The sequence below is a fragment of the Strix aluco genome, chromosome 12 (genome assembly GCF_031877795.1).
Source record: "Strix aluco isolate bStrAlu1 chromosome 12, bStrAlu1.hap1, whole genome shotgun sequence".
Classification (NCBI taxonomy): Eukaryota; Metazoa; Chordata; class Aves; order Strigiformes; family Strigidae; genus Strix; species Strix aluco.
The window spans coordinates 9,779,011-9,805,722 of NC_133942.1; the positions used below are offsets into that span (position 1 = coordinate 9,779,011).

The 26,712-nt window shown below is 36.9% G+C and overlaps 1 protein-coding gene across 10 annotated transcripts in view; it reads left to right on the top strand.

Annotated features, from left to right (window-relative positions):
• Positions 1-26,712, top strand: part of TRPM1 (transient receptor potential cation channel subfamily M member 1) — a 109,588-nt gene that overhangs the window by 57,279 nt on the left and 25,597 nt on the right. For 6 of the 10 annotated variants that reach the window (XM_074837224.1, XM_074837214.1, XM_074837216.1 and 3 more), the window contains 15 exons: positions 3,268-3,347; positions 4,148-4,343; positions 5,561-5,774; positions 7,467-7,591; positions 8,293-8,464; positions 10,938-11,112; positions 13,291-13,414; positions 17,821-17,893; positions 18,590-18,690; positions 20,870-21,034; positions 22,091-22,225; positions 23,178-23,228; positions 24,028-24,063; positions 24,753-24,893; positions 26,153-26,182. In XM_074837224.1, coding sequence (XP_074693325.1) covers positions 3,268-3,347; positions 4,148-4,343; positions 5,561-5,774; positions 7,467-7,591; positions 8,293-8,464; positions 10,938-11,112; positions 13,291-13,414; positions 17,821-17,893; positions 18,590-18,690; positions 20,870-21,034; positions 22,091-22,225; positions 23,178-23,228; positions 24,028-24,063; positions 24,753-24,893; positions 26,153-26,182 — 1,818 coding nt within the window. The remainder of the gene's footprint in view (positions 1-3,267; positions 3,348-4,147; positions 4,344-5,560; positions 5,775-7,466; positions 7,592-8,292; positions 8,465-10,937; positions 11,113-13,290; positions 13,415-17,820; positions 17,894-18,589; positions 18,691-20,869; positions 21,035-22,090; positions 22,226-23,177; positions 23,229-24,027; positions 24,064-24,752; positions 24,894-26,152; positions 26,183-26,712) is intronic. The other 4 variants (XM_074837217.1, XM_074837222.1, XM_074837219.1 and 1 more) reach the window with 1 other exon arrangement.

Sequence of the window (26,712 nt, forward strand, 5' to 3'; positions counted from 1 at the left end):
AGATTAAATAGACAAAAGCAGTGAAACTTCAAAGGCTGACCAAATGTGCTGAGGTTTTATTTCCCTGGTCTGTAATGCCTGCTTTTGCCTTCCTCTCATTAGCACAGAAAAATAAGCCAGTAGAGCATAATGTGTCGTCCAACTGTAGTGCCTATAGTGGTTGATTTCTAACAGAGTTTTTAGGTGTGAGTATGTAAGGTTTTTTTCAATGTAGCAGTAGATAATAGACCTCCTATCAGAGGGGTTTTAAGAACGACTGCACAGCTGAGAGCTCAGCTGTATTGTGGAGATCATTTTAGATACCAAGAAACAAAAGCTTCCTTCCAAACACAGATACTAAGTCTGTGACTTAATCCAGTGGTTAATTAACTGTTTATACATGAAACATACAAAATAGCAAAAGAAACTGTTCTTTGGTATAAGCTACGAGAAATAAAGCAGTACTCAATGACATGGTGTAGAAATCCAAGCTGTTTTGGTATTTCTAGCTTGCATTTTCCAGTATTCTCTACAGAACAGTTAAATGTGCAGCATCTGTTGCCATTTATATTTTGAAGAGTGTTTCCTGCACTGTGGGATTGAGTTGGGCATTTGTGTCACTCAGTCAAGGAGTTATCAGAGACCAGACAGAAGTCTAAAATCTTACTTTGGGAAAAAAATGAATATGTATAAAACATATAAAATAATAATAAAGCCTAAATGAATTAAAAACTAAAATATATCATTTTAAAAGTAGATAAATGATGTAACCTCTGTAACAGGTTCCTGTTAAGCTCATTTTATAACATTAAAGGTCACAAGCTAGTATGGTGCGTATAAGCACAAGTAACAACATTGGACACAGTTGTAAAACAGGAGTGAATTTGGACACTGTGTGGTTTTGGATTAATTTTTAAAAACTAGTGTAATTCCAATCAAATAGACTATTTTTGGCGCTCTGAATATTTTGAACAGCCTAAACACCTGTGAATTAGCAAAATCTGGTTCTGAACAGGTAAATGGTATTTGTTTGATGTAACCACCCACCTCTGCATACCACAGAGTCTCATGGATCTCTGTCTTGAGTGTTTTCTTCTGTACTGTACTTTTCTAGAACTGCACCTCAATAACTAGACTCTGATGTTATAAAACTAAAACATTTTCTGAGTTCTATTTCTAATAATACTATTGCTAGAACTTGTCATCTTGTAAAAGCCTTGCCAGAAAGTGTATAAAAAGAACCTTTTAAATATTTTGGGGAACAAAGGCTTTTTAGGTTCATTTGAAGAATGAATGTATGGAGACAAGACAGAGAAGCTGACCAAGTCACACAGACTTTAGATATTAAATTTAATACTCTCTTCCTTCAAAATTTGCTATATAATCAAGCTCTTTATGCTAAATACCTGAAATATATGCCTTGTCATTAAGGAAGTAAGGAACTTTGTAAGCTACATGAAGTTTTGTCTAATGAGTTCTTAACTCTTTCTCACTCTGTGGTGCTATGAGCTCCCGAACAACAACTTTTAAAATGAAATGAGGTGGTTCTGCCTTGGTAAATCAGTAAGTGTGTCGGGGTGGAGAGCAGAAGTTCAGGATCTCCCAGACCCCAGACTGTCAAAGCATTCTGGCTCAGAGGCACCTGAAAGAGGCAAATGTCTACATACCTGGACAGATTATGGACAGCTTTCTCATGAAGTAAAAGCTTGGGTTTGCAATTTACTTGCAATTATTTGCAGTGTCGGAACTTCAAGTAGTCTCCCATTATTTCAGACATAATGGAGGAAACGAAGCAGCCAGACAGGAACTAACAAGTCAACAAACAAAGGAACTTCAGAGACAGCTCTTGCCTCACACAAGAAAAAAAGATGAGCTACCACACCCTCTATTCATCGTGCTGTAGACTCTGCAGCTCTTAGGGGGCTAGTCCAGTCTCGAAGCTATTACCAGACAGGCTGACAGAGTATTCATCTGACAGAAATCTGCAGTTGACTTTTTAAAATCAGGAAATCGGCAAGGTTTTTAGTTCTTTCTCTACAAAAGGCCATTTATTTTTTGTTGAAGGCACCCTGAAAGTTCTTGTGTCGTTTTTAGCTTTTGTCTCTGCAAAAATTTCATTTCACTTCTACAGAGGAAACTAAAGCAAAACATATGACATTTGCTTGCTACTTGAAAAATGAATTAAGACACAATTCCCTAATTCAGACTCAGAAGAAGCAGCTTTCATCAGCAAGGCAAAGTTATCAGTGTCATCGAATCGTGAGTGGTTTTTAACATTTTTCCTTCCTTTAAAATTAAAACGCTGCTTTTGAGTTCACTTTTAAAAATTCACCACTAAGTGTTGGTTTATTATTGCAATCATGATGATACTTTGCCTTATTGATGGTTGCAGGGACAGAGAAGGCCTGGGGTCTGCAAGTAAGAAACTGTGGGAAACTCTGGCGTGCAGCTATTTTTGAACTCATTCCCTTCAGTGTTCCCAAACTCAACTGGACTACACTTCTGCAACAGACTTTCTAACCGCATTGCACAGATCTATGATTTTGTTCTAGCTTGCCTACACGTTGTTCTTAAAATGGTTTAAATTTATGGTTTAAAATTTATGGTTTGCAAATGCAGTATAATAGGCCAACACAATTTTATTTTGTCTTCAAGGTTGTTCTCCTTCTCCTGTTTCACAGATACACCATACCTGTGAAGAGTTTGTACTTTTTCTGTCAAATGTTCTTACAATTTAAGGAATGCTTCCTCCTGAGACATGTCTTGTTAAGAGTAAGGTGCCTCAGGAATGACTGGAACTTGATTTACAACAGGAAAAAAATATTTTGAGAAGATTGTTAATCAAGCAGGGAAAGTTTCTGGGAAGCAATTTCTACATGCAAAGAACAATAATAAAGTATTATTTGGAGTAAATACTATTAATCTATTTATGTCACAATTTATGCTGGTTTTCTGTACTACTTTGAGTCCATTTACTGTTTACTAAAATAGGAAGAAGCAGCTGCATTTTTTGGTGGACCTTCACATAAACATTGTAACTTCAAGACCATATAAAGGTCATATAATCTTTGCATATAAAGATTTTTACACGCATTCAAGGTTTGAATTTTATCCAAGTCATGGAAAACTCACATCACCTACTTGCTTCATGAGTAGATGTATATGGTGTTTAAAAGTGATTTAATGAATTCAGTGATTATTTTCAAAAACAGTAGCTGAAAATAGAAGGCAAATGTTACTATATCTGCCACACGGAAATATTTCTTCTTATTTTTTCTCCCTTTTAAGGGTCAAAAGGCTTGGATAGAGAAGACCTTTTCAAAAAGAGAATGCATCTATGTAATTGCCAACAACAAAGACATTAGCAGGTAACATTTGAAATTTTTGTTTTAGCCAACAGAAGAGGTTAATACAGAAGGAACTGGACTTGTTTTGGATTTAGACCTGTGAATCCGAGACTCAGTTTACTTGCTGCCCTTAAAGGGAGATGACAGGGAAACAGAACTGCAAGACATGCTTTCACTCAGATCTGTCCAGAGCCATGGGACATGTGATGATAAGGCTGGGCAGCAGGAGAGGCAGTGAGCTGTTAGTTCCTAGCTTTGCAAACTAGAGCATAAATTCATACAGAATTCTGAAAGCAAGGGTGCAATAACGTGCACTGTGAACCGAGTGGTACCATTGACACTACCGATAATACTATACAGGAGGACTGGAATTCTTAGTCTGAATATTAATATTAATGCTTCTGCATGGGCTAGCTAAATTGTGGTCCAGCTTGTTTGGATAATATAACAGTTTATGTCACATGCTAGCTGTCACCTCTGATTAAGAAACAGATGGTCACTGCTCCTGTTCTGCGTTCTTCCTCCTTCACTGTCCTTTAGCCTAGACAGCTTTCCAGTGTATAACAGAAGTAAAGTGAAATTTTTAATCTTTGCTTGTTAAGAAACACCTGTGGGGTGATAATTCTGGCATATGTATGTGTATGCAAATAACACATGCAAACAACAGATAAGACCTAGAAGAGGTGTTTCTATGATTCATGTAGACCAGGACATGGTCAGTTGAAAATCTAATTTCTGATTTATTCTTTTTTTTTTTTTTTTAATCACCATCCAATATTGAAGATACTGTAATCAGAGTTGCTTCAAATTTTAACTTACAGGTGCTGCTGTGGCCAGCTCATTAACCAACATATTCCACCTCCTCCAAGTATAACAGCTAATAAAAATGGAGAAGAAACAAAGCAAGTGGAAGCTCAGCCAGAGAAATGGTCCGTCAGTAAACACACCCAAACATACCCAACTGATGCCTATGGAAACCTTGAATTCCAGGGAGGAGGACATTCAAATAAGGCCATGGTAAGGAGCATAGGCTGCTCTAAGGTATTCATCTGGTGTGTTAGCTTAATAGGTATGTGTCAGGATTCCAGCTCACTCAGTGCATAATCCATTGAAATCAAAGGAGGTCTCTTTGCTGTCTCAGAAGAGTGTGGACAAGATGCTCAAAAAGAGAAAGAGAGAGAAAAGGTAAGAGAAAAGTAATACCTGCTTAGGAAACACCTTACAGTATCTTGATGAAACACTTTCATTGAAGTTACTGTCAGTAAATATCAGCTAAGGAGGCAGCTGCATGTATTAATGCCAAAGATTCCATCTGTTTTTATTAGATTTATGGGTCAAATTACCCAGCATGGATACAGATTTTTTTTCTAAGGTTTGAAGTCTAACAAAAATAGAAATTAATCTTGCCTTCCTGAAAGACAGAGGCCTGACAGAGCTGGAAAATGGGTTGTTGAGTTTTCTCAGCAGTAGAAGTAACAGCAAGTTCTTCTGCAAAAAATCTCTTTTTGTTTTGCCTCCCCTCTGAACAAATCCAAACCTGGATTTGTTTCTTTGTCCATTTGTTTTCTTATCTCTCTGCTGAGACTGCCACTTGAGACAACCACACTGCAAAAACTCGTCCAAAATGTATGGGAGAGGTTGGTGGGTTTTGTTAGTGGTGGTTTGTTTTTACAGCAGAAAGAAACACAAGTTTATTTCATAGTTTTCTTTGATAGACTAGTAGTTTGAAAAGAAGTCACAGTGGTGGAACTAAACTGAGAAGAATGTAAATCATTGCTTCAGAGGCAGAAGTATGTACATCAAGAGTGAATGGGATGAAATGTAACATAATCCTCCTATTTCTTGTGAAGGTCGTTGCTTCTCTTTGGCAGTCAAACCAGACGTTTTAGGAACAACAACAAACACTTTCCAGTCCTTTTAAATAGGTGGCTTCCAACAATGCAGGTTTGTAATAAGATCTTAGGATCACTTGATTGCAGTCAGTCTTGCAGATGAAGAGAGGAAAGTGGTGCTTTTAAAATTCATTAAGTGAGTGGTACATTCTCAATAGCAAAGTGAAAGGTTTCAACTTGTTTTTTCTAATCATAAGCAGCAAAGAAATTTAATAATGTGTTGCTTAAAAATTGTAAAACTCTTTCTTTAAGATGGAAGGATTAATATAAGCATTCTTTGCTCAGTCAGTAGACAATTTAGAGGGCAGATGGAGCGATAATATTACACATTGCTCTTTGCAGTATATCCGCGTGTCATATGACACTAAACCAGATTCTCTGCTGCATCTTATGGTGAAAGACTGGCAACTGGAACTGCCCAAACTCTTAATCTCTGTCCATGGAGGCCTCCAGAACTTTGAAATGCAACCTAAATTAAAGCAAGTATTTGGAAAAGGTCTGATAAAGGCTGCCATGACCACAGGAGCTTGGATTTTCACTGGAGGTGTTAGTACAGGTAAGCAATTACCAGCACTTTTAGTTTACTTAAGAATTCAATGATGTTCATTCACTAATCTTTCCCACAGGCAGAACATTTAAATCTATATGAGTGAGTCATTGGCCACTAGACCAAAAAAGGAGCATTGTAATCATTTGTGTTAATCTCCTGCCCAGCCCAGACCATAAGATTTTCCCGGGTCAATGTTGATTTGCATTACTCAGTGTTTCCTCTGAAGAAGATTGGTTTCAGTAGCAAGGAATCTATCACTAGTTACAAGACATTTTTTTCAGTGGTTGGCTATCCTTGTAGTTAAGAAATCTCCTACTGCAAATTTGCCTAGCTTTAGCTTCTTACTTTTTTTTTTTTTGTACAAAGTTTTTTCTGTTACTAGAAGTATGTTTCCTGAGCATGTTTTCATACACAGCACTTTTGTCAAACTGCACAGGCTGAGTTCCATAAAACTCTCACATTAAGCATGTTTTCCAGTCCTTCAGTCGTTATTGCACCTCTGCTTTGAACTCTTTAGTTTTTTAACGGCCCTCTTGAATGTTGAAGGCTGCAATTTTTGAGACAGTGCTTGATGAAGTTTTTAATCCCTGAGGTAAAACAGCCTTTCTGCTTCCATTTGACACTTCCCTGTTCATGCAGCCTCAGACTGTTAGCCTTTAGGCTGTGTGATCTTTCTGAGAGTTAGTGATCAGTTGATAATCCACCTTAAATGCCATGTCCCTGAGTCACTGTCTCCATGGGATCAGCCACCACCACACATGTTCACCGCTGTCTTGTAATTATATGAGGTATTTGTTCTTAAATGAACGAATGTAAATTAGTAATTTTGAAACACAGACCTGAAATCAGTTGTAAATGTCTCTACTGGAAGACATTGCAATCTTCTGTTTGCAATTTATTCTGGTCTCCTGGCCAGCTGAAACAGTTTTATGTTTCTGTGTTTCCTTTTTGACCATATCTAAAACATCGGTTGTACAGCAACCACCAGGAGGTTTTTGGCACTGTTCCTGGATTCTGTCAAAAAAATGGTGTCTGATACGATGCCCAAAATTTGAAAGACATGTTGAAAAATAGCTGTTTTGACGATTCCCTATATATTGCTACATTTTGAGACCAGCTGGTTTCTAATTCATTTCATCTATGTTAATACCAATTCTGAGTGACCTTCAGAAAACAATCAGATGCAAACTTTCATTATAATATTTCTATAACAATATATTTATTTAGTTGAAATAAGCCTTAATATCAAGTTATTTCTCAGAAAACTATGTAAGATAAGAATTAATTCCTTTGACTTTAATTTTACAACAAAGGTCTAAATTCTTTAAGGGAAGGTGATGATTGCTATTTAGAATATTTTTTAAGTGAAAAAATGTGTGTTTAGCATTGTATACAATGAATAATATCATTCCAGACAATTGTACACTGTGACAAGTTAAGTAACTGGCTAAGTCTTTCAAAGATTTCACTGAATTTGGAATAAGGATGTGAAAAGGCAATAGGATTTACATGCAACTATTACAAAATAAAAGCATGGGTTTGTCTGCATTGCATGTTCTATTATAAAGTAGAGTTACCAGTTTAGTAGTGAAAGCAATCGAGAAAAGCAGGTAGCTCCATGAGAGACAAGAAGAAAATTCTGTTATTTAGTGATCTGTCAAAAGTACCAAGAATGAATTAAATTAATTGTATCTACAGGTGTCATTCGTCATGTGGGAGATGCCTTGAAAGATCATTCTTCCAAATCCAGAGGACGAATATGTGCCATAGGAATCGCACCATGGGGCATTGTAGAAAACAAGGAAGATCTGATAGGAAAAGATGTAAGTCTTCAAGGAAACTGCTGTGTAATTAGCAATGTCAGCTGTGTAACAAAATACACTGCTCATCTCTTTGGAGTATGAATATTTTCACTGTTTCTAAAGCATGCCTAAGAGCTGAAATGGAATGATTTCTTGAAGAAAAGCTGTTGTTTAAATATATTTGTCAGATTGTCATATATGACCTCAGAGTAAATATGGAGCTAGTGAGGTTTCCATTGCTTTCAATAGTAGACAGCTCTCTGTGGTGACAGAGTTTTAGGTCCTAACTTCAGTATGGCAAGCTGAGACTCGTGTAAATCATGTAAGGGCCTTTATGTGTACAAGACTGGCATTTATTGTAGATGAGTACTCTGCAATGGCATATTAATTACTAGGAACTCCAAATGAGAATATATTTTCTAATGCAGTAAGAGGATTATGTAACACAGTGTGCGATCAAGGAGAGTACATTAATGAGCTTAGGGGAGCACGCAGGAGAGTGCACAGATGTGACTGTCATCCTCCAAAGAAAACATTGCTGTGAAGAGTTCAAGTTTTGAATGTAAAAACAAGCTCCATTTCTAATTCTCCTCTATTGTTGATTATAAAGGTCTGGTTGATTCGTTTCCTCATAAGGCATGTGCTTCTGTTGGGCAGTGTGGGGGATGTTCACATTTAGTTCTTCGTTCTAATTTAGGTGCATCTATCCTTTTGACACACAGGTAACACGGGTTTACCAAACAATGTCAAACCCTCTAAGTAAGCTCTCTGTGCTCAACAGTTCCCATACCCACTTCATTCTGGCAGACAATGGTACACTAGGTAAATATGGAGCTGAAGTAAAGTTACGACGCCAGTTGGAAAAACACATTTCCCTCCAGAAAATCAACACACGTAAGTAAAGTGGGGCAGACTGTAAACATAACATCTTAAAGGAAGGGAGGGAAGAAGGGCTTGAAATACTTCAAGGTATTGAAATTAAATGCTTCTTCCAGCTCTTTCTAGCAGGAATTTGACTAGGACTGTGTGATTAAACTAGAACATACGTTGTCTGATAAAATGGTGAAAGAGCCCACATCTAACAGCATGGAAGACGCAGGAAAGTAAGGGCTGCATAAAGTGAGGGGAAAAAGTTGACAAATAATAGCGAGGAGAAGCTTCAAAGCAGCAAGAATTTAAGGAAAGGAAAATGTAAAGAATTTGTGCACTTCTAGCTAGAATTCATAAGCATCAGTAAATATACTTTGGGGTGATTTTGAGGTCCTGTTTACCGGAATCCTGTGCAGCTCAGTGGTTTGTGATACATCTTATTTTCTCTTTTATATGAATTTGTTTCATCTGAAATAATTACACTCAAAATTCTTTGATCTTCCAGATAAACTCAGCTGGGATTTTGATTTTTAATGAAGCCATTATCGAGATAATTTCACATCAGTGCTTTCATATTTAGAGTTTTGTGCAGTTTTAAAATTTCTGCCAGTTGTTACAGTCTCTCTAAAAGAACTTTCTAGAATTCTTTTTCTCATTACTTGGAAAAAAAATTTTAAAGACATTTTTTCATTAACATTTTTGTGGAAAAAATTTTTTCAAAGATTAAATAAATAAAAAATGTTAGTAGCTGTGATTTTCCAGCAACTTTAAAGAAAACCCACACCATAACAACCTAATTAAAGATGGTCTAAAAAAAGTTAATAGTCTTTGACTCAACACTTCAATTAAGAGCTACTGGAGAATAGACATCAGTTCTACCAGTTGCCTTTCCGACTTCTTCCAGATGCCATTGTAACCTGTGTAGGCTCCTATAAATAAGAAAAAACAAACATTGAGAATGACAATTGCATTGAACTCCACAAAAGTTTCTAATAGCATGTAAGTGCTCTTATGGGTAGAGCAGAAGAATGAAGTAGAGTGCCGGGTAAAGCCGAAAGGCACAGTTAGAGATCAGACACAAGATATCTAAATGTTATGGGAAGTCTTTAAGTACTGCTTTTTGCCTACAGTAAGCTTAAGAAACTGAACTCAACAAAATGATGTCCCTTGCCTTCTAGTGTGGAGGCAGTGTCGTGCCATGTTGCCCACAGACATTAGAAATAGCTAACATTAGCTATGCTTTTTTCATCTTTGTCTTCTGTAGAAGTGCTGGGAGAGTTGTAACATTGTAAAAGGGAGCACTGGCTTGGTAGATAAGGAAGTCAGGGCTCAGAGACAAGAGGTTCTGTATCATTTCTTTTAATAACACTGGGGCTGGGGATATTTGGTCTCATTTAAGTAGTGTCTGGTGATTTTTGTCATGAGAAGGACAATGTTGGGAATACATATAGGAATTAAGAGTTCTGTGAAGGGCTGCACTACACCTACTAGTAACAACATACAGGGAGTTGTTTTGTTTCTTTTTAATCACTTCAAGCACAGGTACCTCTTCTGGAAACCTCAGCAGGAATCACTAAGGATTTCATGGACACACAGGCCAGCCCATGCTCTGTGACTCCTCCTTATCAGAGCTGAGATACACTGACAGGAGGATGTCAGGAAGCTTCTGCTGTTATTGTGCATGGTGTTCCTGTTCTTCAGAGAGGAATGAAGGTTGAAAAAACAAACTCTTTCATGTGTTCTCAGCTGTACAAAAAAGTGAATCTTCTTTATAAAGCACTGGTCATTTTACAGATTAAGAACTGAATTCAAATGCTTATAATAGTGGGATTAGTCAGCCTTCAGGTAATGTTTTGTCCTTCATTTCCCCAAGTATCTTGTGACCAAGGCTACTACTGAGACCATGTGACCTGTGGGCTTCCCTTTGTCATCCTATGCCTGGAGATCACAGTGAGGCAGGGACAGCAAAGGGATGCTCAGCTGTCGTCTCTTACATCGGCCAGCCATTTCAACCTCATGATAAAGACACTAATTTCATATTTTTTATCTTAGGAGAAAGCATAGGTGTATGTCACCTTACTGAAGACTTCCTGTAGGTAACCAGTGAAGAGTTAAAACATCAAAAACACAGTAGCTGGGAGCCATCCAAGTACCAGTGAAGCTAATGAAGTAATAGGAGAATCTTGTTAGCTGTTTTATCTGTACGTGGTGTCTGTCAAAAGACATTACAAGCAGTTCACCAACACTGAGTGAATACATGATCAGTATGGATCTGATACAAAAGCAAGGGCAGAGAGACATCTTACTCTTTTCCTTTTGAGGTTATGAAATGGCATATGGACATTTTTCCTGGTGTTGGCCATGAAATGGCCATCATTTTTCCTAACTGCTCTGATTTGAAGTGATGCTGTAACATACAGAAATCACATCCACTCGTGGTATCTCAACCTAAATTTCAACAACACTTCTTTTTTTGTTTCTGTTCTGGTTTTTACAGGACTGGGACAAGGTGTTCCTGTAGTTGGTCTCATAGTGGAAGGGGGTCCCAACGTGATCTCCATTGTCTTAGAGTGTCTACGAGAAGAACCCCCTCTCCCTGTTGTGATATGTGATGGCAGTGGACGAGCATCAGATATTCTGTCATTTGCACACAAGTATTCAGAAGAAGGAGGGTAAGATGTTCAGATCTTCACCAAAGCTGTGTCTTACTCGGGAGGACAGTGTAGGACTATATGCCTTGCTTTCATTAAAGCTTCATAAAAAAACCTCAGGGACAAAATGCTACTAAGAGAGTCATTCTCCTGTCAGTCAGCTTTTGTTGCCTGCTTGATCTTAACCCTGGCATTAATGAGTAGAAATTATTATTACCACTTGGAATGTATTTGATGGTCCATTGAAATAAGCTTGCTCTCAGTGCAGCACAGTCATACAAGCTCTATCAAAGCTTGCTGCTGGGTTGGGCATGTTAGAACAAGGAAAAAGTGGTTCCCAAGAATTATTCTTTATCTCAGGCCAGGGTAGAGGTTAATTAGTGATATATTTGCAAAATTTGTACTGCGTGATTCTAGTGTGCTGTGTGAATGAGCTTCATTCTCCAAGAGTGCCAGACCAGCTGAAAAAATGGTGGGCCTCCTTCCATTTTCTTGCTATTTTTGGTATTTGTGATGGTTCTTCAGGGCAGTGCTGCCTGATTTCATGACCAGAGTGGAATATGTTGTCTGGAGCATTCTGCTTCACAGCCCTCCTGTCCATTGCCCAAATGAATCTGTAAATGTCACTCCTAGTCCAAAGTTTCCTCAATCTCTTATTTTTATGGTTGGTTGTCTGCCCCTTTAGTTGATAGAAAGCATGGTTAGTTTAAACATACAAAGCCTATACCAGCAGCACAAAGCTCATCTGCTCTGCAGAGTAAAAGATCTGTCCTGACAAATACTCCTAGTGGAAGCAGACTATTGTGTTTTTAATTTAAAATATTGCTTCTCCCAGTTAAGTAACATAAATTCCCCATTGTTACTGTTAATATCAGGATTTTATCATTAGTAGCCAGATTCAGGCAAACACCTAGTATATTGTCTTGATTAGAGTGTGGCACACCTGTCCTCACTGAAGAAATAGCCTATTTCCTTGACTGAAGTCGGAGTTTAGCTTGGATTAAATATTAAGCAGACAACTAGTATTGTCAAGCAGTGCAGATATTATTTGCTGAATTGGGAGAGCAACTCTGATGCAGGATTTTTTTGGTGTTTGCACATAGTACATATTTAATCCTACCAACAGTATTTATGATTCGGCAACTTTCTTTTCGTTTCCGTTGACCAAGCCTCCTTAGCTTAGATCAAACTTCTTTTTTTTGGTTTTTTTTTTTTTCTTTCTTGTTCATCCTTCCTATCATCTCATAGGTAATTGAAAGAGCTTATCAGGATCAGTCTGTCTGAGATCTGCTCATTGCATGACTTTCTCTCCCAGTGCATATGATGCAGTGTCCAATTTTCCTCTCCAATAATTATGATGAGATAAATGTGTTCATCTGGTAAAGCAGGTCTGTAATGAGAATTTTTTTTATCCCTGCTGTCTAAAAGAATCATTCTCTCACAATGAACTTTGAATTTTACTGCACTTCGCAGGCTCAGCTGTCTCACTGCTTTGAATGCCTGCGGGTAATGTTTGCCATCATCTGAAAATACATGTGTTTTATTAGGAAATGAGTGAAGATTGAAGGGCTCTGTTTCAGATTGCTTTGAGAGATCAAACATTTCTGACCTTTCTAGAATGTTTTCAATCTAATTTCTTTAATCATCTTTTGGTTTGTTTGTTTCTCAGTTGGGTATTATGAGGTTTCAGGTATGCTAGCAATTTAAATCCTCTGTTTAAGAGGATAAGCAAGATAACAAAGGTGACATATCAGTAGTGTGAAATATTTTTGGTTTTTTAGCTATATACAAAGAGCCTTGTAACATTTAGAGGCAAAGGCAGGGGTCCTGTAAGGTGTACTGCTGAAATGCTGAAGACTGAACTTCTTAACAAAAGTATATCTATAATATATAATAGGAGTAACAGCTACCTGCATTATATTCCAGGGTGAAAGGATAGTTCAAGTTCCCTGTCAGTTTTTAAATCAATGCTGAGGTACTGAGATGCATAAGAGACAGTCTGGGTATGAATTTCCTGATTACTGTTAACTCTTCATGAACTCCTTAGCTGTACTGAATGCAAAGATGCTGTGTGTTTTCATTTATTTTCAAAGTGAAGTCTTTGCACTGGTGGGTGAAAAATTGTTTCTCAAACAGCAGGCCTTCTGAATATATGTTAATTCTGGCAATGTCTTCTTTTATGTCTCATTTTTCATTTAGGATAATAAGCGAATCCCTTAGGGACCAGCTTGTAGTTACCATCCAGAAAACCTTTAACTACAACAAGAATCAAGCTCATCAGCTGTTCATTATTCTTATGGAGTGCATGAAGAAAAAAGAACTTGTAAGTGCCCTAAAAATAATTCACAAAGATAATTTCTGTGACCAAATTTCATAGAGTACTTTCAAATGCCATTCTGCCAGGGTTACAGTTAAACCTTTTTTTTTTTTTCCTCTCCATATAGCTATATAAATGTACACAATCATTCATTCATAAGCATAGGCCAAGAAAGTGATTTTGTCTTCTGGAAAGCCTCTGAAACCATTTTCAGATTCTTTTCCTGTGTAAGTTGATAGGAGTCTTTTTTCATGGACTTCTGCAAGGCAGACTAAGACACTGAGACAAATGCACTAAAACCAGGATCAACTGCAGAAAGTAGAGGAAAGATAATTGAAGAAAGGATTCCTAGGAACAATAAACATTCGGAGTGCATCAGCACAGTTTTCATAGTCTGATATAGTTACTTTTTAACAACCTTTCATTAAAGTAAAATGAGCTATTCAGGTCTTTCAAAGAAATTGAAACATGAAGTGTTCTTGAAGATCCCAGCCTTGCTTGATCCTGGCTTGTTGCAGGCCTGTTCTATGTACTGTACCACTCAGTCAGGTTCCTGCCTGTCTGCCATATCCCAGCTGCAGAGAAAAGTGTGCTCAGGGAAAGCAAATCTTTAATATTCACATCTGTCATCTGTAAACAGTGTCTTGAAATTGTGTTCACTGCGCCTGTGACTTTGCAGGAAAAATGAGTCTTTGAGTGTTTTCCTTTGACCAGTTGTCTTAGTGAATTTTTGTAAATATGACCTTTCCCTTGAGTCCTGATATAATTCCATTTCATTCTATTATACAAATGCTAAGCTGCTGTTTTAATAGCAGGTGAACAGTCTGATGGATTTTTTTTTTAATTACAACTGGAACTGGTATGGCTGATATTTTTACCTTTTTTTTGCTGAAGTTGCATATTTCTGTGAGATATGAGATAACTACCACAGCCTTCACCTCAGACTATGTGTAGTGAATCAGATAACCAAACTGCTATTGAATTTAAGCATGAAATGTGGGGCAGTTTCATTCTTCAGGATGCCTAATTGTATCACTAAGGAAGTGACACCTATAACAGGAGCAGCTGTAAAGAAACTGTTTGAATGACAGATGAAACTTTTCTCATGAGGCTCAGAGAAGAGGGAATTTTTTCTAAGTTCTTAGAAAAATGGTGTTTCATGCTCCCTTAAAGTGTGTTTTCCTTCCACACTACCTGTCTTTGGTCAGCTTGAAGATACTCTAAATTCTGATCTTCCCAAGTTTAATAATGTCTCCAATAGATGACATGAAACTTTTTTCTTAAAACTTTAAATAAACAATAAACTGAATTTAGCAATCCTTACAGTTCTTACTCTTTTCAGTAGGGAGTGTTCTTTTGATTTCTAGAAGTAATTGCTCAGTTGTTCAGTGAGAAATAATAAATCCTGCTCTGACACCCAGAAAAGTATGATGAAGGGGGGAAAAAGGTCTTTTCCCTGGAGTATTTGCTTGTTACTTGCCATGGCAATACTGCATGTAGTAGCTGCCAGTGTTTGCATTTCCAGCCTCAGATTTGGAGCAAAGAAAATGAATACAATGTAAATTTTAGTTATCTAAGCCTAAATCCTGACATATTTACTTCAGAATTGGTGGAGTGATTTAGTTCGAGCATGAGGTCAGGCACATTGTTGTGAAAAAGGGGAGCAGCCCCTGTATGTTACTTATATAAGTGCCATTGATTCTTAAGTAATGGCTTTTGTGCAAGTAAATCTGAATCAAATTGTCTAAAATTTGACCTGATTTACACACAGAGATCACAGAACACGAACAGTCCCACCATTTTTTGCTAGAGGTGTCACTACCATGCACAGCGACCCTTCTGGTTCCATCTTTTTCTTCTGTGTGGTTTCATATTGACTTTATTTTATCAGTGAGTGAAGGGCTAACACAGGAAAGATACCACTTGACCCCACTTAGAGAGTAATAGGATACAGAGATGAACTCACCACAATGCATAAAAAACTTCCTCAAATCTTACATCAAGCTTTGTGCTAGTCCTGTTTTTATACAAGTTGCTCCCAATACTCAAAGTACCAATCAAGGCATTATTTTTACATTACTCTTCAGCAATTAGAGTAAACAGTGGAGATGAGGCGGTCACTTTTGTCAGATTAGAATTATCCCTGATATTCCAGTCAAAGAGCAAAGGGGAGCACAAAAACCCTCCAGAAATCTAGTTCGTCATATCCTCTGAATGAACTCTGATTCTCTGAGATGTCCTGTTTTACTTTTCAACACTCTTTAAGTCTCACATGAGTAGAAAGGTGACTAGCAAAGAATTTGGTACATAAAGGAAGTTTATGTTATGAAGAAGTTTAATGATGTTTGCTATTTTTTCTTTCTCCTGCCTTGGAAAGTTGAACACTTGGTTTTGAAATTTTTCAAATGTTAAGTAAAATTATTTCTTAAAGTAAAAGCTCATGCAAAAGATTCAGTGAAGTTAGAGGATTTTGACTGAGTCAAGGAACACGTGAAAAAACATGATCAGTGACTCAATGCCTTTCAGGAAGATGTCCTATGACAATTGAAGTGACATAGGATTGGGGTGGGAATCTGTGTCAAGCAATCACCAGGTTGTTTGCAGACTTTCTACCAGTTTCATATTCTCCACACTCTCCAAAAAGCTGGCCTTTTTCCAGAGGTTATGCTGGGCATTGTCTCATGCCTCTGACTTTTCTTTATAATGCTGATCTCAGCTGCCAAGGAAGTGCTTGCTTACATATCTATACATTTCAAGATAACACCTAAATACTTAAATGCCGACAAGTAGTTTTCCACCTCCTCTATGATATCATAGAATTCTCTTCTCCTAATTGTGCTTCCCTTCTTCCTCCATTCTCTCCAATGCTTTTCTCTTCAAGATTCATTACATTTGATGCTGAATTCCCTTTAGTGTGGGAGGGATTTCTGCAAGAAGAGAAGGTTTATCTCTGTTCCTTGATTTTTGATCAGATTTTTGATACCGGATGGTTTTTGAGTCATAAAAGCCAGATTATGCAATTTTGAATGATTTTTAGCAACATATATTTAAATACCTTTCCCAGAACTAAACTATCTAAGGATTAATCCAGCTGCAAATGCCACTTGGAACAGAATATGACAAATGCTGTATTTTCTAGTAACACAGCTCTGTACTGCAATCAAATAGACACCCATATGTGCTTTTTTCTTATGCATCCAGAAGTATTACTAGCATGCCCAGTTGATTGTATAAAATCTTACTTAAGGGCTCCAAATGTGAAGTCTTTAGATTGTCTAGGTAACATAAATGTCCTGTTGATACATCTACATTTGTACGGTGCCAAGATTAGTTCCATACATACGCCTTCATCAGAAGTCAAGTTGGTAATAAGCATGACTATGATGAGCTGACAGTAAGAGAGTCAGCCTTCCTAGAAGAATTTATTGAGAAAAGAGAGCCCACAGCTGCCTTAGTCAAACTGCTTTGAATTTAAAATGCGCATCAGAGAAGGCCTGCTCTACTCAGTAAAATTCAGACACTGACTGTGCAGCCTAAGCAGGCTTATGGTTTGCATTTGTTGATAATTTTGTCTGCTTTCTTGTTAATTAATAAAATTTTTCCTTTAGTTCTTCTCTCTGCTAATGTCATATATCTTTGTGTTCATGCAAAACCTATTCTAACTTTTGAGAAAATTGCTATTCCCAGTACTTAACGCTAGCATCTGCTGTGAAGAGTTGCTTTTGGAAAATGAAGAATTTGTTATTTCTTGTCTGCATTCAGTATTAACTTAATTAACATAGAATATTAGGTTATTCTGCTTTTGAATTATTAATCTTATAATATGTAGTTCAATGGCTAAGCTTTATACAAATTACTGTTTTTAAAATCAGTGAATTGTTATGGACTCAACTAAGCAAATGTGACTAGAAATAATTACCTTTCTTTATTAGTTGTTTCTGCTTTTTTGGTTGTCAATATGTAACATATCCTGCAACTAAAAAATATTTGAGTGTTATCATCAATGAAATTAATGCTATGATAGTTATCTCGCGTAACGAGCATTTTCATTTCCAAGCTGACATTTCCATTACTACTGGAAAGTAGTAAAACTGTCACAAAACAATCAGTTTGGCATGACAGTTTTGTCACTACTTTTCAAAACTCATGGGTTTGATGAAGAATTTCATCAAGCTTGTCACATTTACCAATGCAGGGATATTTTAGGATAACTTTATTGAAATAATTTAATTAAATGCTTTTGTGAAAATTAAATTTCAAAGAAAAATTTAGTGGAACTCTACTTTTTGAAAAATCTCAGGTCTTAGAAAATAATAAAGCTCCACCATTCTGGTCTTTTTTCTATCCAAATGTTTAGTCTCTCTCTTTCACGTGTTGTAATTTTGAGTGCTTGATTTTATGTTATCCCTTAGATTACCGTGTTCCGCATGGGGTCTGAAGGGCAACAGGACATTGAGATGTCTATCTTAACTGCTCTCCTCAAAGGTGGGTTTTGCAAGCAATTAGGAAGGATGCACAAACTGATCCCAATAAGACAGTCCTGTACACTGTCTGAGGTCACTCTTTATGTTTAAGTCTTTGATTTATTTGCTTGGATTCTAACAAGTAACCTAAACATACTTGGTTTAAGGTTCAGATTAGGTTGAATTTAGATTGAAAGTTTTGTGTGGCTTTCCTCACCTGAAGGCCTGGGATGGGAATGCTGCAACAACTATACTACTGATATTTCAACACATTTTATTGCAGTTGTAGCATATATTAATAAAGTTAGAAAAAAACGTGGGAACATTAAAAGATTATCTGGATTTTGCCAGATCTCAGATTGTGTTCTTTAAACCTTAGGGCAAAATTCATCAGCCAGAGGAGCTGAGAGGAGGAGTCTTTTAGAACAGTTAAATGTCTATCTTTAGCATCAGAATATAAAGTCAGTATGGGAGCTTTAAGGAAAAAAGGGAGAGAATCTAGTTAATCAATTTGAAATTAGGATTATGGGGTTAAATGAAAAATGCTATAAATTTATTTGATGAATCCACTGCTTTGTGGTAGAATTATTCTAATAGTCATATGATAGGGAGTCAGGCTTGCTGTTTTCTAGTTCTTGGAGAAGTGAATTACAGAATGTTGTCCAATCTTGTTTCATCATGCACACGAAATACTAAACATCTGTGCGTTTCTCTGTAGGTACCAATGTATCCGCTCCAGACCAGCTTAGCTTGGCTTTGGCCTGGAATCGTGTAGACATTGCACGCAGCCAAATCTTTGTCTTTGGACACCACTGGCCAGTAAGACAGAGTTTTCCTAGTCATATTGTTTGTTAACAATTTAAAACAAGTGATGGAATATTCACACCTTGGATTTTGTAGGCAGGAGAAACAGTGCTGAATTCTGTTTTATGCTGAACTGATGTAGGGTATCTCATTAATTAAGAATAACCTATTTGGTTTGAAATTTCCTTATACAGCCATTTGCAAATATTTAGCAATAATTTATACTCTGTGAAAGAAAGAAAAGCAATTTCATGACAAGTAAAAAACCAACCTTATTTAAGATTCCTTGTGGGATTTGAAAGTGAAAAAAAAATAGCATTTACTGGAAACAATCCATGGCCTTACATACGGTTGGATGATAACAGTCCTGATCACCCCCAGTGAACTTGTGTGATGCACTAGCATTACCTAGACTTCTGACTGTCGGTGTCATTGACATGTGCTAGCAGTTGACAAGGTCCCTAGCTACCTATTAAAGTATGTGGCAAGGAAATTCACAGAGCTGCTTAGAAGGAATTGTGTTGCTCACTTCATTAACAGCTGTGAAAATCTCTATTTGGATTAATGGAGCAAAATCCTGATGACCAGAAGAAACTGTTGCAGAAAACAGGCCTCTGACAGGCAGACCTGTGCCAAATGAAGTAAAAAGCTGATCTTCAGTAAAGCTTTAGGTCCTGAAATTGGATTTTCTTTCTCAAATTATTGGGAGTTTGATGCTGCACAAGTTGAAGTCAATGGTGAAACACTACAGTGCCTTTGTTAATCTGTGTAATTAAGATCCTCTATTTAAGCCACTTTCATATCTCACTCTATTGATGCTTTTTGCCTTACTGCGTGAACCATCTGGTGTTGAATTACTGTAAAGTGTCAGGAGGAGACTAGCCTAAAAGAGGCAGTAAGAATGAAGTGCCAGAATTTATTTTTCTTTTTAATTAGTTGTCTTTTCTGAAACTATGCAATAAAATGACACTCAAAGAAGCATTATTCACATGCACACTATAGATAATGGTGAGATTTATTTCATTTGGAAGCCTGTATAATTAAATTTAAACAAATGTTGCTGAATATGCTGTTTTATTCCTTCACTTACAGTAATGCGATGTTTCAGTAGTCAATTCATTAAAATGCTTATACAGAGAGGATTTAATCATCCTAAGGATGATGAAGTATTATTATTATAAAACATTTATTTGGATGGAATTTTCTAATCTCCATATTATTGTGGTTAGATTCAGAGTTACCACCTAGCAACTGAAGCCTATTACCGCTTTCATGTATTTCACACTGATACTCTGCAACAATTTGTGGAAATGGTATCAGCCAACTGCAATTCACTGTCATTTCAAATTCGTGAACATTGCTTTCAGACTAGCCTGTGCTGCAAGTTGGCAATTGCAATTTTGTCCAGGCTTACAAATGGATTCATGGCAGCTAGGCAGAGAAGATTTTTTTAAGATTAACAAAACCACAGAAAACAAGCCTTGTTAAAGTCTTGGTTCTGTAGCTCTCTGTGCAGAGGACAGATACTTGTAATCCAGTTTACATGTTCGTGGAGATTATATAACCTAAGGATTAGCTGGAGCAGATAAAGCTTCCAAATCACAGACAAGTAGTGTCAAGTTATTTGCACGTGTGCCTGCCTGGTTGGAAAGGGGAAGGACGTTGCAAAGAGTAAATGTGTCTGAAGAGGTATAACAGAAATATTATCTGCAGAATGTAAATGAACGAGTTAGTGGCTCTCCTCTCCTTTCTGCCTCTGCAGTATGGATGCTATTTGTCATCATGCAACATTCTTGTTGAGCTCTTTTGGTACAGCTCCTTATCCTGCTTGTTGCTATTTATTTTGGCAGCTGTTGCTTTCACTGAGAGCAAAGAAACTGAAGTGTTACAAAATTGAATAGTGTCTCTTCCCAGTCCTCTCTGATTTTATTTTGTGAGAAATCCTCCACAGTCTACCTACTTCACTACTTTGACTTTCAGTGTTATTGACTACATTAGACATAATAGCTTTAAAAAAAAGTGTAAAGCTGTGGCTATGCAAAAAGGTCCTTATACTTAAGGAAATTATCGGTTTTAGTTAACTGCATGTGAGAAGTGGTGACTGGGGAGCTACTTCAATAGGAATGTATTCAATGAAATAGTCACTGTATGATCAATTAGATTTCTAATACTTCTAATGTATTATTAAATACAGCCTTTAGGAAGCCTTACAGCTCAAGCTGCTGAGAAGGAAAAGAAATCTCCAGCAGCTCAGCCAAAAGTAGCCAGAGGGAAAGGAAAAGGGAAGAAAAAGGGAGGAAAAAGAAAAGAAGAAGTAGAAGAAGAAACAGACCCAAGAAAGCTTGAACTCCTGAACTGGGTGAGATGAAAGTATTTGTATTAAAACTGTTGAAGAATTCATTTTTTTTCATCCTGGGGGACAAAGAGAGAAGGAAAATACACATTTTCATTCTACAGAATGCTCACTTGCACATCCTCAAAACATCAGCAGTACATTCTGCAGGGATGCTGTTCAGTCTTTGAGCCAGGAATCCCTCTCTCATCCTGTGTGCATCACATGCAGCCATACCCCAACAGTATAAGTCAGTGCTTATCTGCTGCATCTCCTTCCTGCATTTGTCCGAAGGAAATAAGAACACCTGTGAACATCTTCATCCTTCCTTTTACATGTTATTTTATCCAGTGAAGGCAGTTTAAAAATCTCCATTTCTAAAAGTGCTTCATTTTCCAGTTGCAATAGGTTAGGTTGTTCTCTTGTCTGGATTAAAGATCATGTGTCAAGAGGATTGCTGCTCAAGGGGTTTTCCCCTCTCCCACTGGGTTCTAACCCCTTGGACCATATTAAGAGAAGATCCATTAGGCTTCCTGACCAGCATTTTCCAAAGGCAAAGCTAAGTTGGTGAAGGGAGAGGAAGTGCTTCTTCCCAAGTGATTTGAGTCTTTTGGCATTATATGTTGCCTTTTCTCTGTGAGGCAGCAGTTTGAGTGGATGATACATATGCAAGTTATCAGGCTAAATGATGTCAACCTGTTCTTAAACATATACAGTGCATTTTTCTTAAATTTTAACTTGTTCCTATTATGTTGAGCAGGTAAATATCTTTTTCACGTAATGTGTCAGGCATGGTATGCCTGATTTAGTTAAAAATACTAAACAAAATGATTGAAAGCTACAGTTGTATTGCTAAAGGTTTCTTTCACTGCTCTTCTCTCGCCCAAGACCTTGTTGGAAAACTGCCATCTGTATTGACTTGCACATGGGTAAAATGTCATTTTCTAAATTCATTTTCACTTACAGATTAATCAACATATTTGGGAACTTTGGAATATCCTAAGTGATGAAAATGTTTGTGATTGTTGGCCAACCAACTCTTCTGTGCTCATGTAGTCTCACATTCTCCATTCTGCAATTCAGGTGAATTCCCTGGAGCAGGCTATGCTGGATGCACTGGTTCTGGACCGAGTGGATTTTGTGAAACTACTTATTGAGAATGGAGTGAACATGCAGCACTTCCTCACTATTCCTCGACTGGAAGAACTTTATAATACTGTGAGTGAGCAGAAATAATAAAATGCCATGTGATATCTTTGCTACTGTATTTAACAGGGGTGCCCTTTTTCTTCTTCTTCTTCTGAGATATGTTTGTTTTTCCAAAAAGCTCTGAGCCCTGACCATATGTGGATGTTGGATAGCGGTAAAGGGAGCCATTGCTATTACATATAGTGTCCTGTTGTTTCCTTACATATGCACATTCCTAGTTAATAAGCCTACAGCAGCTTTCAGAGCTATTGCAATTTGTTATGTAAATATAGTGATGTATTTAAAATGCACATTGAGAACACTTAAGAACTGATGTCGATAGTAAAAATTTAATACTAGCCAGTAGTGGTCATTTACTGTTAATCTCAATTATGTTTCATGTATGTATACTTTAGTGTTATTGAAATAAGCCTGTAGATTTGACAGAGTACTTACATAGCAACTTTTATTCTTAGCGCATTGCAGAAATCAGTATCATTTTTCCTTTTGGCCCAGCAAAGCAAAATATTTTTCACAAACCCATAGAACATCATGCTTTTCTCTTCAAATTCTCCCTGGCCCAACCCACAGCAAATTCATCGGGGACGTACCTATTTCAAGACTGTTTTTCTTCCCATCATTTAAATGGCAGGTAGTCTAGGACAGCATTCATACAACCTACAACTTCAGTCTAGTCCTCCAGTCCCTTTATGGCTCCTGCAGCAAGTACAAGTTCAAACAGTACAACAAACTGCTGTGACTTAGATCACCACATAAAGGATTATGAGAAAGGAATTACACAGCTCTTGATAGAATTGTGTTTGTCCTTGTAGCCCAGTTCCTTCTTTTCACCCCTGCAGAGTGTGATGGCACATGGTTGCTTAGAGTTCTGCTTACAGTGCCAAATCATTAATTACATTTGTGTGTGCAAAAAATCTGAAGAATTGAAGCTCTAATGGACCATGAATGATTTTTGTTTCAGAGATTGGGTCCACCAAATACACTGCATTTGCTAGTCAGAGATGTGAAAAAGGTAAGCTTAACAGCAGCATTACATTTGCATGATTACATTAACCATGTGAGTCAACAGTAAAAGCAAGCATAGCATGGGGGAAAGCAGATGTTTGAAATTAGATGGTAGCTGTTAAGAAAAGGAAGGTTAAATTACTTCTTGTAACAAACAGTGATGTCAGTTTAAATCAAGTATGGCTATACTGCACTGCTAGTAATTAAAAACTAAGGAGAGGAAAGTTAAGCTCCTAGCAGTGTAATATATCATTTGAGATTTAGGTTGATACAGTTTCATCTCTACAAGAAGCTCCTAATGCAGCATTACAGAGGGGGAGTGGAAGGAGAGGCCTGCTCAGAAGCACAGAATTTGTTCCCTTTCGTTTCCTTGTGTGCTTTTTAGTTACTTTTCTCCCATCAATCCTACTTTTACCTGGGAGAAAATCTGTTCTGTTTCTCAGTGCTGCAAGTCCTAAATTTGTTACTCATTTCCTTCCATTACATGTAAATTCATTCATTATATGTGAATAGGATCATTGTAAGATTTGGTGTTTGCTCTCTTTGAGGTTTTGGAGCTTTTATTCAGTAAAATTCAGCTACATGAAATTAGTCTGTATTCCTTTTGGCAAGGAAAGCTCCCATGTATTCCCAGGAGCTTTAGATGTGGGAATTACGCAGTGCTGGGTTAATGTATAATTCATATTGATCTGCTTCATAGTTTAACACTTTTCTCATTCAGCGTTTGTCTTTTTGAGTGTTACTAATGCTCTTCTGCATTCTGCTTTCTGTCTGTCTCTTTACATTTTCATGGCTCACTCATTCAGCGACAGTCTCGGGGATTCGGTTGGGTTAACATGGAGGTGATGTGTTTGCTTAGGATATAGTTGTTTCATCATAGCAACTGCTTAGTGGTGCTGTAGAATCAGTTATTGTTGTAGGATGTAGCTTGAACAATGAAGCACAGTTTTCAGCTCATGGTTCTAACAGAGTCAATACCACTATCCAGTTTTTAAGTGTAACAGTGGAAATTATAGTCTGCCTTGTTCTTTGATTCTGGGCTGCACGTTAATCTAAATCATGTTCTGCATTGTAGTCTTAACTCTGTAGATAATGTTATGATGATATATAAGTTTCCATAAAATGTAAAGTGTGCCTGAGATTCACCATAGAATTAAGTCATGCTTTTATACTGGATTAATGATAATCAGTACAAAGTTATTTAATTTTGTCAATATAACGCTTGCAAACAACTCAGGCTTGTATGGGCACTGACAAGTTGTATGAGTAAATCAAATGAAAATTTGCCCTCAACTATAAATACTGCCAACAACTAACAAACAAAAAAAATCTGGCCCCCAAAATTTTTCATTATGTGAATCAGTTATCATTAATTTTATTCAAATATTCAGAGACTGAAACCCCTGACTGTAAATAATACCCATGTGCCAATTTAAACATGACATGATATGTCTAGCCAGGCAATTTAATGTATGTTATGTTTTCTTATCCTAAATCCTTATTTTGCTTTTTTTTTTTTAATTTTTGGTAGGGAAATCTTCCACCAGATTATCATATCAGCCTAATAGATATTGGTCTTGTACTTGAATATCTCATGGGTGGAGCTTATCGCTGCAACTATACTCGAAAAAGTTTTCGGACTCTTTATAATAACTTATTTGGACCAAAGAGGGTAAGAATAAGTTCATTCTAGATGTGGCCATCATGCTGATGGCAAAAAATAAGTAATACTCTGTTCCTCTGTCTTTGTGAAACACTACATGTTAAATTCTAAAGAAATTCTGCAAGACCGAAGTTGGCACTCTGGTAGTGAAGTTATATAAGGAACCTGTAAAACATCTATGTTGAAGAATAGGAGGACCCAAAAGGTGGTAAATACATTGATCTGGAGGTGAATTTCCTCCTATTTCAGTAGTTTACAGTCCAAGCATTTCTAACTGTGGTGTTTGCATATTTACTTATTCCTACTTGAAGCTGTAGCTCTTGTATAACTGTAAACTGTAAAAATAGGTCAAACCAGACCTATTATTTACTAGTTATAACCAACAGTAGCCTCAACTTGGGTAAGGCAGAGAGTTTAGTCTGAATACAGAAGAGCTATGAACCTGTTAACAGTAAATCCTGTAAAGAACTGCTCTGAACATAAATCTTATCCTATGGAAGCCACTGCAACCTCAGTAGAGCATTTCATAGTCATGTATCAATCCCGAGAATATCAAACATGGCCCTTGCTTTGTTAAAAAGTCTGTTCTAAGCAAATAGAATAATTTTCTTCATTAGCTTGTTTATTTGTTTGGTTCAGCTTTGAAGGTCAAGTGAAGCTTCCCAGCCTAATTACAGAAAGCCCCACACTAGGAAACTAGCCCCACAGATGGTCAGAAGGCCACTCAAAGCCCAAGTATTCTGTCGCCAATATATAGTACGTATATAGTGTAGTACTATCTGATGGAACAAAATAAACCTTTTATGTAAAATGTAAACCAGAGATTTAACCATAGAACAGAGGGATTTTTTTTTTTAATGGGAAACTGAGAGGTTTGAAGATCTATTATATTTTTTACTGTTTTTTATGGGTATCTTTATCCTGTGTGTGCTTAGAAGCAGTATTTTTTTTGAGCTTTTGTGACCATGTGGTGATTTTAATTCTCAAAGCAGTATATTGTTCAATGATCCATGTAACTCTTCCATCTGAATCAAAATATTTCACTTGAGTGCAGGATGGAAAATATTTTCTAACCTATTGCCTTTCTGCAAATACAATTAAGAGGGAGATTAATTAATTGTAGTATTATTGGTACAATTATTTAGAATAGTAAGTTTAATAATAAATACTGTACATTTGTAAATGAAAATGTGTTTTTACTCGGTATGTTTGGTCTTTGAATTTTCTCTCCCATCTCACTGATTTTCTTTTCTATTTTTAATATTCAGCCAAAAGCTCTTAAACTACTAGGGATGGAGGTAAGTTGGATTTATTGTAAAATATTGTCTCTATCAGAGCATTTCTTGGTACAGTTCTGCTCCTGCTCTTAGCTTTTGCACTATTACTGTGGCTTAAAGTAAATTTCAACTAGACAGGATCTTCCATTTTGCAAACAGCCAATGAAATACTTCTGAAATTTTTTTGTAGGTAGGGTCTTGATAGCTGCTTAAAGCTTTGCTCAATAGTCTTCAGGCAGTTTTTAGCACTATTATGTAACAACACATTCCATGTTGGAACATACTGTAGATTTAATCAGATGTGAACATCAATGATATTGAAAAGAGAATGTGATCCAGCAGTGATACTTATGGTCAAATCCCCTTTAACCATGAAGTAACAGTTTATGTGCAACTAAGGTTTTATCATAGAGAAACATTTAACTGGATAGTGAAAAAACAAGGTGGTCTGACATGTTAGATGCTGTCCTCTGCTATAAAACATCCTTGCTACTATGATGGCACCATGCTTTGTAAATGATGAAGCTGATCCAGAATTTTGGGTCCAACCT